At 40.1% G+C, this 18,733-nt stretch overlaps 1 protein-coding gene across 8 annotated transcripts in view; it reads right to left on the reverse strand.

Moving 5' to 3' along the window:
• The window catches only part of IQGAP2 (IQ motif containing GTPase activating protein 2), a 124,138-nt gene that overhangs the window by 53,637 nt on the left and 51,768 nt on the right, over positions 1-18,733 (reverse strand). For all 8 annotated transcript variants that reach the window (XM_038125711.1, XM_038125713.1, XM_038125717.1 and 5 more), the window contains exons 3-5: positions 5,546-5,702; positions 4,393-4,470; positions 2,542-2,618 (exon numbers count right to left, since the gene is read on the reverse strand). In XM_038125711.1, coding sequence (XP_037981639.1) covers positions 2,542-2,618; positions 4,393-4,470; positions 5,546-5,702 — 312 coding nt within the window. The remainder of the gene's footprint in view (positions 1-2,541; positions 2,619-4,392; positions 4,471-5,545; positions 5,703-18,733) is intronic.

The raw sequence follows: 18,733 nt of genomic DNA on the forward strand, positions 1-18,733 counted from the left end.
AAACTAAATTTTTCAGGGAAAAAAATATCTCCAAGCACTGCTATTGATGAAGAAGAATCACTTAGCAGCTTAATTTAAATGAAGCTGTTCTTAACCTCATTTAGTGCAGGAACAAACACAAGTCTGCTTTCACCAAAAAAAAAATGGTGCAAGTAATGGAATCTATGCCTTTGTATTTTTCAGGTCAGTGACAGAAGTTCTAGTTCTAGTTCTACCACTAATTTCTTCCTGACCTTTAGCCCAGTCAATACTTCAAGTATTGATGTTTCAGTGAGAGAAAAGCAAGAGGTAAATTACATTCAACAGGAATATAATAAGAAATTCTTTGCTAAGTAGCTCCTTCCTGGCCAGAGCAGTGTTGTATTTGACAGCTGAAGTCATCCCACATGCTTTAAGTGCAATGGTCTTAATTTCAGACTTGAATTAGGACATACCCAAAAACTATATTTAAACCATCATACTTAGAGTACCCATCTATCTTCAGGCCTTCTAGCAGCAAAAGATCAGCAAAACAATAAACAGCTAATAACTTTTCTGGCAAAATATTATTATTTCAGATGTCAAATATATGTTTCAGATACAGCTCAGCGTTCCTGTGGTGCCAATCCACCTGGGAGCACTGCTGGCCAAGCAAAGCATGCTGTGCTTAGTTCTATTCTTTCCCAAGCAGCTTTCAATGTAGCTTGTGTGACATTCAACACTGAGATGGAAGTTTGATGTGAAAGACTAAAGTGAAGGACTTCTGGTATGCATTTTAGAAAAAGGTATGGAAATAAAGCTCAATCATTGTTTCTTCTATTCGTATGTCCTGCACAGGATGCAGGCACAGGGCCCTACAATCTCATAGGAAAGCATAATAAATAAAAGCATTCCAGGCCTATTCCCCTTCAGTATGGCATGACACATTTAACATAAAGTCCATTTCTAAAATACTAGCACTAAAAGAAACCCAAAACCATAATGAGCACACAGGTACAGAGCTGGAGCTTTGTGTTGATATTGTCATTATTATGCATCAAGAAAAAGTAATTTAAACAGGACAAACTTGGAAGTGAAAGCTGAGACAACATAGACTAATTCTGGTACTACATAAATCCTGGGGCATGCCAAGATGGAGAAAGGAAAATTTTTACCATAGGTCAATACACTGTAAACCTCAGTTTAGAGGTATTGCCACTGCAATGATAAGGCAGATACTAAAAGATATTTGATGGAGCTGTTGTTTACATAGCATTCAAATCCAGAGTTAATAATGTCCTATATACATGAGAGAGCAAATATTAAAATTAAATGTATTCTTGCACCTCCTGCAAAATATTTGAGCTGGCCCAAAACACAGCTGGGGGGTGGGGGCACACAGTCCACTGAGTCAGCCTGACTTGGTTTAGGATGTAGCCCCACATATTCTCTTAAGGAAATCACTTCAAGCTTACACAAAACACTTGCTGTCAGAACAAGACTGCACTACCAAGTAACAGGCAAGAACCACCCTCAAATAGTCATGTTGTCAATTCCCAGTTAATAGTACACCAAGTACAATAATTTCAAGGGGCAACTCTTGTCAAAGATGGCAAAAAGATACTGGGCTGTCAAGTATGAACACCTGGCATGTTAAGCAAATACTGTGAACTTTAGTGTTAAGTCCTGTTTACTGGGAGTGAGTGCACATCCCAGAATGCCAGAGTGGGCACATAATTTCAAGGATTAACCTTAAAAAAATTTCAATAAGGCACGTATTGAATAGTTTCTGTCTTATAGCCCTGGAGCAGCCAATGTGCCTTTGACCACCATTAGAAACAGAGGAGAAAGTTTGGAGTGCAAGTTAATTCTGTTTGTGAAAGATTAGTGCCAAAAATATTTTAAGGGAAAGGTCTCTATGTGCAAGAAATTAACTAGAAAAGCCACAGGAGGGCGAAGCTGTCTGCCAACAACACTTCCCCTCACACCAGGGACAGCACAGGGCAGATGTTTTTGTGCTAAACATAAAGAAAATCCTTAAGGCAGAACACAAAAAAATATTTAATCACTACTTTCAATGGTGTAGTCAAAGTCTCTCTGACTTCACATTAAAAGTCAAGTTGCTCAGAATTTTGAAGTCTTTGAGAATGTATCATTTTTACATGACTTACCACAGAATACAGTAATTAATTGCTTCAGTTTTGGGTCAGAAATACTGGTCACTTCATCATTATTTTCACTCTGATCAGCATGTCTGCTCATGGTTTTACTAATGTTTTGCTAAGTTTCTGTTAATTTGTTTGATTTCTGTTGAAGTATGTATTTTGAAATTGTATGTTAATTTTGCAAGGGGGTGTACAATTGAGAGAGGGATGTGTGTGCTAAATTCAGTAGTCCTTAATTTCTATTTTGAAAGTTATTTATCCAATAGACCTGACAAAGTTCAACTTTCATCTCCAACTTAAAACTAATGCACTTGAAAATTCTGACAGATTTTGATATATTGGTTGTCCTAAAACCATTTCAAGACTTACACTCTAAACTTTGGCAGTTACTATGACTTTTATTCCTGTCAGCAGTTACCTTAGAGCGTGAATGCAGTATATCATCCTAGGGATGTTTTTCCGATCATAGACATCCGTAGTCTCTGGATAAAAGATCTAAAAAGCAAAGAGCACAGAGTTAAAAGAGCAGACTTATTACTTAGCAGAAACATTTACTCTGCAGAACCATACCTTACATTTTCAGAATTTCAGCTGTTACTTTTATACAGATATGAGTCACATCTCTTCTGATGTTATTTTAACTTAATCAGTAGTTTTCATAAAGAAGAGCTAAATAAAGCATAAAAGCTACTTAATAAGAAGGGAAAAAAAGGAAGATGAGCAAGCAGCATTTCAACAAGATTTTTAGAAAATGTCCTTTGGCATAAGCTCAGCCAGTAGTGCTTGTCCTCTACAGACAAGCAAAATCTGGAATGCAGTTACAATTTGCAAAGGCTCATTACAAACCAAACCTATCAAGTATGGCTTAAAAATGCATAATTCTAATTGCCAGCACCCTTAACTTTGTGAATACATCATTTGCAAAGGAAGATATTTAGAGAGAGGAATACTAAGCAATTTAGCCAAGAAGTCGCATCATAAGTTCCAGTTCTGGTTCTACCACTAATTTGTTCCTGGCCTTGGTCCCAGTCACTAAACACTGTTTCTCCACAAAAATATAATAAAAAGACTTAGTTAACCGTGAGAGTTGGCAGCATGCTTCCAGCCCCGGCTGGTCACTCAGGGCTGCACTGTCCCATGGTTAATAGGACCAGACTGAGTAAGTCAGGAGCACAGTGCCCTCTTCATTATTTCCTCAAAACAGCAAATTCTCCCTCAAAACAGCAAATTCTCCCTCATTTGTGAGGGAAAATTGGGAAAGCTTTTGGCCATGACCATCCTTTATGACTATCTTTCAGAGGAGAAATGGCAGGGTGCAAATCAGCCAGCTGAACAGAGGGCTGAAGGACTCAACTGGAAAAAAAATGCCTGACCTGAAAAGGGCAGGACCCCTTCCCGCCTCTCTGGCATTTCTGACGGCAGTCATGAGCGCCCTTTTTTAGTTATAGGCACCTGCAGAGAGTATGCCTACAGCAGCTGACCCTTGGTCCATTCAGCCCTTCAAGGAGCTGCCTAAGCATCCCCACTGTGTCTGAGCACAGTGCCTCAGGCAGCACTCAGGCTGTGGGCACCAAGGTACCCCGGGGTGGGGAACTGCTCACCTTGGCCTGTGTGTGGCTGCCAGAATGTACAAACAAGCAGCATAGGTGTTAGCACACAGCCCTTTCTTAAAGGAGTTTCATCCAAAATAGACTCACTGGTGCCCAGAAACAGCAGCAGAGGGGTGAGATGACAAGTGAAGACACGCAAGGAGGAAGGTAAATATAAGAGGTGACTCAAAGAAAGCAGCTGGTGGAAGAAGAGCAGCAGCACAGTCACGCAGATGCACGGAAGGGTGCGAGAACAGTCTGGAAACAGGGTAGAAGCAGAGAAACTGGCACGTACAGTAAGAGGAGGAGGCAGCAAGAGGCACGATGCAAAGAGGTAACTTAAAGGAAGCAAATATTTAAGTTTTCTGTTTTAAACCGTATTCTTTCTAGGCCCCCCCAGAGACTGCATTAGCAGTAAGATATCAAGTGTTTGAGCTAGCTCAAACACTGCTAGTGTCCCTACCTCAGCCCACACACACTGACAGCAGCAACACAGGACTGACACTCCCACTGCTTTCCACATTACCTTCTCCTCAGATTTGTTTTTTGAATAACCCCTTCCCTCTAGACTTACTATAAGGAACTGTTTATGCTGAAGCAGATGAAAGGGGATCTCAGTGAGCCAATGATTTGAGCCAATGATTTTATTTAAATTCCTTTGCTGAAATTTAAAGGCTTACCTTAGGCAGACCAATGGACTCCATTGCTCTTAACCACTGCACAGTGTTGTCAGTGTGACGAAAATGAAGGCCAGATCTCTATTTGAAACATAGAAGATTATGAAGGTCACATTAAGAAAATTCTCCACTTAATGATCCTCCGGTTGTTTCCCAGTTTTATATCCTGAAGTTGAGTTCACAGAATTTTCCCTTATTTGAACCCAGTAACAGATTCAATTTTGCTAATGAAGCATCCTAACACATAAACAGCTCCACACTGAGTCCAGCTCATTCTTTCATGTTACACAAGCCAGATTTGTACCCATCAGGGTGGACTGTGATTGAAGTAGAAATTTGTACAGTCCTTCTTGTACAGTATTCTTTGGGAGTAAAGGCTGGATGTCAAAGACAAGGAACCAAAACACAAAAGTAGTAACACTGCTCAGCACTACCATGAAGAACACATTAGGAAGTCTTGGAACTCTTCAGTTCTACCTGAATACCTGACCTGACCCTCCCTAAAGCCTATGCAGGCAGCATAAGAATACAGTGGGAAAGTATTTTTTATTTTATTTTCAATGCTAACTTTTAGGGTAAATGGAAAAAGGAATCTGTCAAGTTCTTGAGATTTTCAAGAGAAACATTTAAATGTAACTGGAATTCTTAACCATAAATTTTTTCTGCCCCCTCTACATGTTCAGATAATGCATTCTACAGTGGGACTACTGTGCATGAGTGTACATATCTTTGTATTATCAAGGTTCTTGGAGCTAGTAAAAGCCTGCACAGGGAACAAGCTAAGCTCAGTTACTGGTAGCTTGTTTTTGGCTTCTTGTTGTTAGAGTTGATAAAACAGAGATCTAATGAAGTGAATTTCAACACACAAAATGACTAAAGTTTGAAATAGTTGTTAAATTGCTTTTGACTTCCATTCCAGAAGTGTAATTTGTGCAGCTTTAAAAACCTCAAACAACACCAAAATATTTTTTCTAAGGATAGAGTATTTCTAACTTATCACACAGGCTTCCTGCAGCTGCGCATCTTCATCTAGTCCCTACAGCCTTAAAAGAAAGATACAGAAAGCTAACCAGCCAAGCTTGGGAATCTTTAAGAGCTGGAAGACAAACATTGCTGGGTTTTGTCATCCTGGTGAGAGAACTGAGTAAGTTATTACCTTGTAGCGTGCCTGCTCCACATCATAGATCTTTTTGTCTGACACCACATTAGGTGCAAAGAATTTTGCAAGCTTGGCAAGGTAAACACCATTTCTTAAGCCTTCTTCCAGTTCCGTAGTTGGGGGCAGTTCTTCGTCCAAGCAGACCTCCATCCATCTACAGAGACATTTAAGAAACATTGTAACTTAGGTTTTAATATGAGTTATGGCTTTTGCCTATTGCTACCATACTTTAAATGTCACCACCACAACATTATTATAATAGAAAAGGACAAGGGCTAAGGAGAAAATTCTCACATTCATTCACATGGCATATCAAAATGATTAGAGGGTCATATCTGTGATTGTAAGCAATCAGTAAGCAAACAGCATGCTTTGAAGTATTCACACCCCAGGGAGTCTAACTCAAATATTTTGAACAGTACTAGGCTTTTGAATAAACAGTAATTAAAGCTGAAAAGTAGAAGAAAACATGCAGTGTTGTGTATTATTGATGTTTGCATTTAAAAAACCCTCTGTGTTTTCTTTGCCAGTGCTGAACCTCATGAGCATCAAGGACAGCAGTGTTCTGGGCAAGGCAGGCTCCTGTAGCCAATGTGCTGTGCAACACAACCTCAAGCAATGCCCAGCTCAGTACAGAGCACTTCTGCAGATTATCTTCTTCCTGCATGGGAGCTCTCCACTCCCACCCATGAAACGCAGTACTGGTGCTGGAGGGATAAGTGAGGGTTTTGTGGAAAGGCCCAAGGTAATTTACACATTTGAGGTCTGCTAGCAGTAAGCAGGTTGAAACATGGCTTCTTGTTAGTGACAGTGACTAAATCCTCCGAGGTCAGAGGATTAACTAAACTCTGAGTTTAACTAAACTGGTTATGCATTTGAGACTTAAGATGTGATAGACATGGTGCTAGACAGAAAACAATATTGATTGAATACATAACCAGTTCAGAAGGCGAATAACAGACATGAAACCATATTATCCAGTATGTTTATACTGAGTAGCCAAGAGAAATTGCTTCCAAAGCATTTCCCAGAAAGATTAGTCTCTTAATCACTGAACCAGAAGTTCCTTACATTGGTGGTCTAAGTGTTTCGGCCCTGTGATATTATTCTTATTTCCAGCAGCTAAGTCGCATTACAAGAGCTTTAAATCTGCTTAGTTCTTCACAGTGTTGATTTTTTATTTGCTTAGTCAAACTCTTGTGCTTTTAGGACATTAATATCCATACAAATAAGAAAGCTGAAGGGCAAGAATAAAGTTGAAGACATTAGTTCACTTTGCTTACTTGTCACTAAGGCAGCATCACTGTAAGCAAGACAGCATTACAAATCTAACATCACCTCCATAGGGATGACTTCAGAAACCAGAAATCTTGGAGCCAGGTTGGAAATGAGCCAGTTTTCACTCCACCATGTAGAAGAAGAAAGCTCACTACATCATTTTGTTTCACTTTAAAACTCTAGACTAACATTCTACTCCATTCCATTTTTGGATGTGTTACAGGACATATGAAAGTTGTTTCACTAAAGCACAGACTACCCAAATAGCTTTTTAGGAAAAAAACACCCATAAATCCAACACAATATCACATACCAAGCGTCATTAGGAGAATTGTATTCTGCAGTATAAAAGCTGCTTTAGTGAGGAGAATTATATTCCTGATGAGTTTCCCAGCTTTATCCTGCACTACATTTTTGCATGTTATGGATCCATGCCAAGGCTCCCAAAATAACATTTTAGAGACTAAACAGATTTATACACTAAGGCATCACACTTGGCATCTCCAAAAAAGACAAGGAAGAATATACATAGGTGTACTTCTAGGCAAATATGATTTTTACCTGAGCCAATTAACTTTTCCTATAGAATTTATTTCCCAGAATGTGACTTCTAGAAAAAGAATCGTAGAGATAAGCATCAGGAGCTTGCTGAACCACAGCGGGTATTCACTGTGAGCCACAGCTGACTCTGCTGTTCAATGGACCATCTCCAAAGATATGAACTGTGTGCTCAGAGTAGCATTTTGTACCTTACACTGGATTCTTTGCACTTCTAACTCTCAGTTTTCTTGTGAAAGGGTTTTTCTAACATCTTAAGTCCAGGGCACCAACACAGTATTACATTGGAACCGATTTTGAAGAAGATACAAGCATGTTCACATGGAATTTCTTTTCTTCCTTACAATACAAAAATTTACTACTTTTTATATAAAACTGAGTCATTCCCTGAGCTCTAAACGAGATGCTAATCCAAAGTGAAAGCTATTGCTCGGCTTGTCAAGCCTCTTGTAATTCGACAACAGTAAAATTGTTGTGGGTTTTTTCCCAGCACTGTGATAAGCCTTTAAAATTAATCTGGAACCTTCCTGTTTTAGTTAGGGAGGCTACCATGTCTAATGGGTAAATGCAGTACCCTGAGGAACAAATAGGAAAACAGTATGAGGATGCAAAGAAAGCAGAAAGAAGAAAAAAGGTAACGCAGAATACAAATGTCAAACCAACAAATCCAGGTAAATATACAAGGGAATAAATACCTTTTGAAAAGGAGAATGTTGGTAACTCAGTGGAAAAAAGAGGGGAAAAACTAGAGAGAACTAAGGGGACCAGGCCTGAAAGATGCAAACTTTCCATTTATAGCTAAAAATCTATAAATTATATTTGCTCTAGAAAAAAAATTAAGGGTCTGCAATAGGGCAACTAACAGCATTTGGTAATCAGTGTCCAAGATTGAGAACACAGCTACAACTGTATTGCATGTAAGATATGTTTTACCAATGTCTGGAAGTCGCAGAACTCAGCTACAAGAAGATCTACTGTGAAAGGATTTACTGAGTTTTGCACATGCTTATTCAGAGGAAGGAAAAACCTCAGGATTTTAATTAAATCCTGCTAGCATACAAATAACTTTGTAAGTTAGTTATGCAAACAGCTGGAAGGTGCTCTAAGTATTCCGCAGAGCCTTCTCTTCTCCAGGCTGAACAACCCCAACTCTCTCAGCCTGTTCCCACAGAAGAGGTGCTCCAGCCCCCTGATCAATTTTCTAACTCTCCCCTGGGACCTGCTGGACTAGGTCACATCTTTCCTGTGCTGTGACCCCAGAGCTGATGCAGCACTGCAGGTGGGGTCTCAGCAGAGCAGAGCAGAGGGGCAGAATCCCCTCCCTGGCCCTGCTGCCCACACTGCTCTGGATGCAGCCCAGGACACGTGTGGCTCTCTGGGCTGGGAGTGCCCATGGCTGGGTCATGGTGAGCTTCCTGTCAACCAGCATATCTACAGCACTTTTCTCCCCAATGCTTCTTGCAATTACAGGAGTTTTGTTCCCTTTACACTGATTCAGTTAAAAGGCAATTGTGGTTTTAAACAGAAAGAACTATTACTTCCAACCTTGCGAGGTTCTGCTTTCTAAGACATAGTTTGGTGAGTTTATGAAGGTTATTATATGACATGGTACAGTCAGAAGGAGCCCACCAGACTGAGAAAACCAGAAATGCTTCTACTTTCATTTCGGTAAATGAAATCCAGGAATATCCACAAGACAAAAAAGGATTTATAGATACCTTTGGAGCAGTTTATTTTGCTTCAAGGCTAAAGAAGCAGCATTGCTTTTGGCTCAGCTACTGTTTTCCTGAGCACACAGAACTGTACCATCAGCATCACCTTTAAATCTGTTGCAGAAACTGTTGCCCAAAAAAAAGTAGTTAATGTCGTTCATACACATGATGAGGAGTCTATAACTCAATCTTAGACAGTAGGTTTTCCTTCAGTATGAAGCTTGTAGACTAAGGCTGTTATAGCTATCAAATGTGCACATGCATTTCTACCATCCTTTTTTAACAATATAATCCCACAACTGTAGTTTTAACAACTTTAATTTATTGACTGAGGTAGGCCATGAAAAATTTACACAATGATGAACATGATGGTTTATTTGGTCTCTCATTTAAGCTAAACCCAAACCTGGCTCCATGGTGGATAGACAAAAGTCAGCCTCAGGGAGCAGAGTAAAGCATACAGCATCACTGAAGTTCTGGGTAGTACTATCTAAAATTAAAAATCATTCAAACAGTCCTACAAAGTTACCCATGCCAGATATAGTCTATCTGTTTGGATAAAACATGCATAAGCAAGTATTTTCCTAAAGATAGATACTTGGGAATGCATAAGTACAGCCCACTTTGATTTTCATATACTGCAGTACTTGCCAACACACAAACAAAGGATTTGCCTTAGACAGAAAAAGCAAACCTAGATCTGATCAATGAAAATATATCTCCAAAACTTCAGTTCCAATACATAGTACTAGAGAGTCAGCCAGGAATGAGTATTGAGTGAGTATTTGCTTTGCTCAGTTCTAACTCTTGACAATCCATGGCAGAGCTGTTAAGCAGTGAATTTCTGGCAGGATAACAATGACAACTTCTGTGCCAGACTCAAGAGCAACAAACAGTATGACACTGACCAGGAGATCCAGTTTCCACATTTGACTATGTACAGGAACAGATTGCCCAGAGAGGTTGTTGAGCCTCCCTCACTGGAAATATTCAAGAACTGGCTGGACTCAATACTGCGCAAGGTGCTCTGGGATGACCCTGCATAAGCAGGGAAGCTGGACCAGATGACTGACTGTGGTCTCTCCCAACTTTAATCATTCCGTCATTGTGTGAAAGCAGCAGTGGTAAAATTATCTCGGACTGCATTTTAAAACAAAATCCCCCTGTTGAATCTCATTCAAGGCAAGCTCAAGGGAACTGGAAGCAACAGTGCTGCATTATGAACTTAACAAGTTATGAGGTAGTCATTGACAGTCTGTGTGGTCAGCAAAGCAGACACAGAGGTCAAGAGACTGGAAATGCTGGAGTCAATGTTCAGCAGAGAAGAGAGGATATATTGCACAACCCACTCAAAGCCTATCACATGCAGCACACAATCATGCAGTAAAATTTATACTTTTGCTGCCCTGCCCTTTCAGATTTATGCAGCAAGATGTGGATCTAAGGGCACCAGGTTTGTACCTTGTGGGAAGCAGACCTTCAAAGAAGAAAAGATGGGACTCCAGAGCCAAAGCACAGAGCTTTGCTGCATGCTGTTGTGGAAAATGTATAGTGAAGACAAGATAAATGTAAGTTACGACCCATTTATTACCTCCCTTGCTCACAACCACAGCCTTTCAATCTAGTTCAGCACAAGTGAAACAGACTGCTGACCTAGAGAGTACAATGAAGCCAACTTGTTCCAAAGAAAAATATCTTTTTGCTAGAAAATAATAGTAACCACAATCAGACCCAAAGCAAAATGTTAGACTCTAGCTTTAAATGTCTGTGAAGTGGTGGAAGTGGTTTAAATAAAAATGTTTACTTGGAGATATGCAAAAATATACAACTATCTGAAGCACATGAACTCATAATTTAAAATTACACACTATTATTATGTCTCTAGTTTCTGAATCTACAGATTTGTTACAAAATCTCATCTCCTAAATTTCCATTTGCTTAAAAAAATATAATTTTCTTTTAGCTGCCAACATTCCTTTAAATATTATTTGTTTTATAAAGGATGGTGACAGCAGCCAAAGCAACCTAGGTGTGTTCCTTGGCTGAGTAGGAGGGTGGTGGTACTGTTGATTTGTTTATAAGAAAAACCTGTATATTAACTTTGGAATTTGTTCTCATTATACTGCAAACTTCAGTATGATACATTCTCTAAACCAGAAAACTTAGGAAAAGGTTATTTCATGAACAGTCACAGGCTACTTCCAGGGGAAAAGCCAGCAAAACTTCCAGCCATTCCAGGAAAATAGATACAAAAAATTTGAATACCATCACAGCAAAAACTATTAGTTGTATATAAAAGTGTACAACCTTGGAGGCTTGACTTTGAGGCTGTGGAGAGTAGAGTGGGTAGCTGAAAAAACTACTTTGTTCATACCCTTCCCCCCCCCTCATGTTCTCATACATTCAGCCCCAAACCTTTCTTACAGATGAGAGCCTTAGCTTAAGTCAGATCTACAGTTCTCTGATGCCAACTTACTCCTGGAGCCAGACACCCTCGAAACATCAGCTTCTAAATTTGAGGCTCTAGGTTCATACTCCAAAAACAGTCTCTACTGCATCTAAAGTTTCATCCATCCTAAGAACTAATCTTGCCTGAAGAAATCACACTTTGTGATTGTGGGACACCATAGCAGAAGGGTGAAGGAAGGTGTGATATAGGTCACCCCAGTCACAAGTTCTCTCATGTTACATACAAGAAGTAATGTGAAAGCAGCAACATGGAGGACACCATGAATCACTTGGCTACACAAGGTCTCAGAACTTTAGCACATAAAGAAAATGTCAAATCCTTTAGTAAGAGATTTTGGATAAAATTGCAGTTGTCAATTTTTTTACACTTCCATGAGTGGGTTCAAATTCAAAGCTGCATATCTTTGAATCTCCAGCTAGTGTTACATTTAACAGCATCTCAACTTTCTACAATCCTGATTTCACCAGGGAGGATACTGACTTTCAGCAAGAGCTATACTGAAAACTATGAAATATTCATGTGTGGATTCTTAGTGTATAAATGTTAAATCAGCACAGATCTCACTGCACATTTTTGCATTTAGTTGAGCCATGCATGCCAGCCTGAAGTTTGTTGCGACATTCATTTCCCTGATCAAAGCCCTTCTGATGCATTTCATATTCAATTCAATTAAGCAGAAGCTAGGAGCAGTGACGCCTTGCCTGACTTGCACAGCACACTAAACCAGCAATAAATCATATCAGCAACATTTTTCTACACCAGATTTCTGCTGCCATGACAACACTGCCATATTTACAAAATAATCTTAAAGGTGTTATAAAATTCTGGTGCACAAGATGGCAGCACAGATACTATCTGCTGGTTTAATCTGTTTTATTCCAGCCACCTTTTATGTGGGTTAATCAGTGATTAAAGTCCACAAGGCAAGGTGCTGCTCAGGAAGCTGGCTCTGGAGCCATGACCCGGCCCCACTGCCATTGCAGGCTGCATGCACCCAGCAGCAGCCAAGTCCTGTTTACTCAGTAGTCTTTTGGTGGAGAAAAGATGTAAAGACTCTCAGCTGTCACCACAGCTGACAACAGCAACACACTGTGCATGTATTTCAGGACAGTCCTCAACCTTAGCAAACAGCAAGGCTTTGTTTTGCTGTCTTGTCTGTTTGCAGAGACATTAAAATTTAGCACTGGGTATCAACCACAAACTCCAGGACTGCTATTTGAGATAATGGTGCTTGAGTGGAGGGCCAGCAAAACCCAGGCTGATGGCCACAGGGATGCCTCATCTTTTCCCCCTGCTCTTGGCCAGGCTCCAAGGTGCCAAGGTCTGGAGAAGAAAGCTGAAGAGGCAGTAGAAAGAGCAGTGCCAGGAAGGGAGCTCACCATGGTGGTGGAGACTGATCAACCACACCAAATATGTGTCCTTAGGAAACTGCACCTAGTCCTTGTAAGCAGAAACAACAGCACTCAACAGGTTACCTGAACAAATGAGGTGAAATTATTAAGCCTGTGTTCAAAGGTCTCAGGAGAGGAAAAGTATCTGCTGATTGTATGGTCTGAAGTAGCCTTTTTTTAAGCAAAGAACTGGATTTTCATTTGAATGAAAAGGGGGAAAAAGGATGGAACAGAACAGTGCTAAAAATCTTGCAAAACCTGTGCAGCTAAGTTAGCACAACTCAGACTGACATGCATCACCCAGCTGCAGTGTCTAGACCAGTCTTAATAACCTTCTCTTCCAATAGGCAGCAGAGACACAACAGCAGAAACACAAGTATTTCCTGTGTTAGTCTGGCAGTGGTGGTTCACTGGCCCCTGGAAAGCATAATTTCAGACAGATGACAGACTCAAATCACTAATGCAATTTTAGGTAGTGCAGACACAAGCTCTGTAACAAGTCATACATACAAACATAAAGGTTCTCCCTCAAATAAAACGGTACTTTTCTCTGAAAAGAAGAGAAGATGAATTTGGCATATGAATGAATCTAAACTTAGTTTTTCACAAATCTGTATAGACACTAATTTGATAAACAGAAGCAGACACAGCAATAAAAGCACTTAAACAGTGTAGCATTTGTTCATGGGGAAATGCTGCAAAACACGTTATTCCCCCCAAACACACCATGTTTGCTTTAGGAAAGCACTGCAGACTGTAGTTTAGACTTTCACATTATACTGTCTTGCTACATGCTACAGCAGTTTGCTTTGCTCTATTGCATCTTCTTTAGCTACAGTATGGTAATACAGTTTAAGGCACCCTCTTAAAACAGCATATGGTATTTTAGACTTGGCAATTTAAAAGGTTCTGGCCTGGAATAATCTCATAGTCTTTCAAGCAATCCACTTCAGCAGAAGATGCATGCCCCTGGCAAGTCTCAGAAATGTGGCAGTAAAATAACCAATGAGTCCTGGAGATAATCTTCACACCTTCTTCACACTATAGTCCCACTAATCTTAAATCACAGTCTTTACTCAAAGCCCACACCCTGCCATGGCAGTAATTCCTATCCAAATCCACAGAAAATAGAGCTACAGTCTCTATGAAGCGATCTAAAAGTCATTTTGATGAAGCTTCTACTGAAACGAAATCAAAGCTGTCCATTAGGAAATATGCAAACATGTCCATTAGGAAACATGTTAACCTTCTTCCCAAATCCTCTGCATCATCAGATGTGTTGTTTCTAGCAGCTGTCAAACTAGCCACACATGGAAGAATATCTAAAAACACCAAAGTAATATAGTAATTCTTACATCAAGATCTAGTATTATATGTGTTTGCCACTTACCACTGCAAAGTGCCTTCCATGCATGTATTAGTCCTCAGGTGTCCAAAGGGATGTGCTATTACCTTTCTTTGCAGGTGAGAGGACAGGCATAAACATTACCACCATGCCTACAATCATCACACCTTTCTAGGGAAGAAAAGTGATGCAGGGAAGTACCTCCCATGCTGGTTCTACACAGAAGCTTTTATAGTGTGCAAGTGTTAAAGCCAAGGCTATGATTCAAGATCAGCAACAGGAGACAGTTTTGCCTGCAAACCTGCTTATTGGCAACAAAAGCAGTTGGATCAGCAGAAACTTCCAAAGGAGGTGCAGACTGAAAATTGCATTGAGGCCACACAGATGGCCTATGGCAGAGGAGGAAACCAAACTTGAGCCTGGCAGGATACAGAGTGCTGTTCTGACTCCTTGAACAGTTCAAGTCCACTGGATCAGATGTGGACATTTATATTTTCCTGTCTAACAAAGGTTAGTTTTGTGAAAGCAGTTAGCAGCAAGTCTGCAGGTACAGGAGCTATAAAAGAACCCAAGACGTACATCTACTAGACAGACAGCTGAAAGTTTTAAAGAAAGTCGCAGGACAGCAGCCAAATCAGAATTAAAAGCCACGCATGAGAGAACAAGATGTTAAAATAGTGAAAAGACTGAAAGAGCCAGCTTGTGAAAGGCTGAACGGTTGTTCAAAGCATTTACTGTTACATAAACTCTACAAAACTGCAACAAGGAGTTTCAACTTGGTCCCATGTCAAAAAGAAACACAAGATTGAGGAACAAAGCTAAAACCAAGGCATTTAGGTGAGACACAACATGCACAGCACCTACAGTTACCTGTTCCTGTTTAGTTCCTCCCATGATTATGCAAGAAATGCTCTCCTCCGCTTTCCATGGCAGGAGAGACAGTAGTCCCCTATCCACTTAAGAACAATCTACAAAATTCTGAGAAGCACATGCACACAAATTAAGTCTGCTCTAGATGAGGAAAATGCAGGCAGCAGTATAACAGCATTTGATAATCCATAAAGAAATGAAAACCAAAGAAAGGAATGGTGTGACTTTACACTGGCGAAGAAAAGCAGCCACTCTATAAGAGAAAACAGGAAAAATATTCACAAGTGCCCTGCAGCCTCACCTTTATCATCAGAACATAAGCTAATAACTGCTGAACAAAGCTTTGGATCCTCAAGGACCATATCTTTTTGCCAGTTTCAAAATTGTGTAGTGTTTTATTCACACACCTGAGGTAGACAGTTAGCATGCTTTACACTAAGGGTCATAACCAGAATTTCTATATGATATGTAGACATTGGCTCTTGGTGAAGAACTGGCTGTAATTTTCCAAGTGTAAGTTGGAGTTTTTCTTGAGAACATATAAACAAATGCTACATAAAATAGTAAAACTGGCATCTCAAACACATTTTTCTAGATAGCATTTAAAATACAGCAATATAACCATTCTTTTAGAAAATGGACTGGAGGAATTAAGTGGTAAAACAAGAGGTTTTAGCTGAAGAACTCTAAAATAGTCACTAGGAATGAGGACTGTACTAAGGAATTATATTAATGTATTAAGGTAGCAATAGGACAGTGTGAAAGCTAAACTGTATTCCAAAGACTAGGTTAGGCTAGAAAGAAAAAAAAGTCGATTGTAATCAGCATGGTAAAAATGAAACAGAGCAGTTAATCATGTGATGCAACAAATACCCAGTGTCTAGTGACAGAACTTTTGCTTAAGGGTTTTGAGCTCACCATCCCCAACATCTGTGTGCACAAGACAATCTCTTCTCCAAGAGCAAACAGTAATACTGATATCAGAGTACTCACCAAGTGATAAGAATCTACCATCTATGCCCTAGTATTCAAGTTACTCGAGACAGTAAGAGAGGTACAAGAAATACTTAATCAGCTAAGAGCCTTCAAGTTACCAGACAAGGTATTGAGGACTGGCAAAAGCAGCATTTGGTTCAAAGGCCACAAACATGTCAATGGTGTATTAAGTCTGTCTTATGGAATCTTATAGAACCAGTTGAGGACACCCTCCCCCCTGCCACCACCTTGACTCCAAGGACCAGAATACAGTATGTTTTCTTCTATCCTGTCAAAAAGAAAAGAAAAAAAGAAAAAAAAAAAAAAAAAAAAAAACCAAAAAAAAAGTATTTCAGTGTTTTGAACGGGTAAACCATCTATCAGCATCTACACTGTTGCCTGGCTCGCCTCCCCAGGCAGCCCTCATTGTCTGGCTAGCTGACCCAGTAACACAAGAACCACATGCCCATGGCTGACCCAGGCTCTGTAACACCATTCCTGTTGCAGCTGCCACTCAGGCAAGCCATGAATGCCTCTGGATATTCAGTATCACCAAGTCAACCAGCAGCAGAAAAGCAAAGAGGCAGGCAATTCCTTGCCAGTGGCAGCCCAAGCCAAGTGGAGCACATAGCAGCCACATAACCCCAGCCAGAATGCTATCAACATTACTGGTCACATTGTTTAATCACAAGATACCATATGCAAGAAAAGTCTTCTTTAACCCTATTTTGGGTGTTTGAGACTACTTATGAGAAACCACAGTATTTTATGCAGAGTGGTAAATGTAAAACAAAGTTCTTCTTTGTTTTCTTGATTGTGCACAAAGAGGAACTAAAAATGCAAGAATTTTAAAATCTGAAGGAAAAGCTGACAAGTTTTAGAGACTATTTCAAACCATTTATGGAGCTTATGTACTATATCTCTGTTTCTAGTGAGGTTTCAGCATGTTCTAACCCTCTAGCAAATTGTTAGCCACACAAAGGCATGCTCATCAATTTCTGTAGAAGTAATTTCTGAGAAATAAAAACTGCTGCAGAGAAGCTCAATAGAGACTTTTTCAACCATCACATTGCCCTGTTTGGAAATACTCCTGTACCACCTCCAAGAGCTTTCAGGCACAGAAATTAACTTTAAAACTTCTGTATTAGGAAATGGAAGAAGTTACCATCATTTTTATTCTGAAATCAAAGTAAACCACAGGGCAGACACCCAGGCATCCTTATCAGCACTCTTTCATTAGGAAACTAATTTTTAGGTTGGTATAGCTCACTGTATTATTGTCACAAAAAGACAAGAAGGAAGAAGAAACACCAAAATTGTTTACAGGAGCACTTTCATACTTTTCTTCATAACCAGCACTAATCTCAGAGCCTCTAGTTTGCAGTTAGCTAACAATTTAACATAGGCAAAAAAAACCCCTGTGCCTGTGAACTTGAACCAAAAAGTATTTTAAGTCAATTTACCTTGCTGCCAAGCCTATTCATGACCTAGTTACTTTGATCAAGTTAATCAGCAAACCATCCCAACTTGTTAATTCTCAGTCCTCCACTAAGACCTAAGTGACTTAGGTTGCTATTTTGACCTGTGAATTTGCTCCCTTTCTTTACCTGCCCATTCCTCTACACTTCATCCCAACCAAGTGCAGAACCTGCACAGTGCCGTTCATGCACTCTAGGAAGACACTGCTGCAGTCACACCCAGAAGCCACCACAAAAACTGGATCCTCACTTTCCCCTATAATTCATAGAGCGTGTTTTTGTATGTTTTTAGTAGGACTCGGGTATTCTGAGCTACGGGCAGCTGCAGCCTGCAGAGCCTGACCATCAAAGGCAGTATGGAGCCTCATGTAAGAGGGCAGTGATGCCACTGGCTCTCATGGCAATCTCTCCTGCAGCATCTATCAGCCAGCCTGCACTGTGGTAATCAAGGCAGCAGTGCAGGGTGTGAGGACACTAGTCATACACCAGTGCTGGGAAAACAACCACCACAGGGGAGAGGAAGAGAAATGCAACCGTCACCATGCCAAACTGTTCCTGTCAACAAGACAAATGGACAGGAAAAGCCAACCACAGTAGAAACTAGATAAGGAAGAACCACAGGATGAACACCAGGACAGAAAGATCTACAGTAGGAAAGAAAAAGCCTGATAGACAATGATTACTGAGGTTTTAAAGGGGTGTGGAGGTTTCTGTACCTTAAAACAGGTCAAAAACAAGATGCAGCCATGCCTCAGCAAAAATAAGACTTGCCAAACTCTAAGGAATACATGAGCTCCCTACCCTCCCAACAACTCAATTATCAGACATCTGAACATGAGCACTGGAAAAGATGCTTAATCAGAGGAGGGAAATTGCCTGGTAATCACAGCAAATTTGTCAGAAATAGTGAATCTCAAATTGTTCACAAGAAACTTACAAAAAGAAGGAAGACCCCAAAAGAGAGTGTTAGTATAACTATGCCCATATTCCAACAGATGCAAGTTGAAACTGAAGAAATACAAAGTTCTGACAAAGAGCACCTTTGTCCCTAGATCTTCCCCTTCACAAAAGATTTTAAAAGTATGTCTTGCAGAACTCCTGCACATTT

The sequence above is a fragment of the Motacilla alba genome, chromosome Z, assembly GCF_015832195.1.
Source record: "Motacilla alba alba isolate MOTALB_02 chromosome Z, Motacilla_alba_V1.0_pri, whole genome shotgun sequence".
Classification (NCBI taxonomy): domain Eukaryota; kingdom Metazoa; phylum Chordata; class Aves; order Passeriformes; family Motacillidae; genus Motacilla; species Motacilla alba.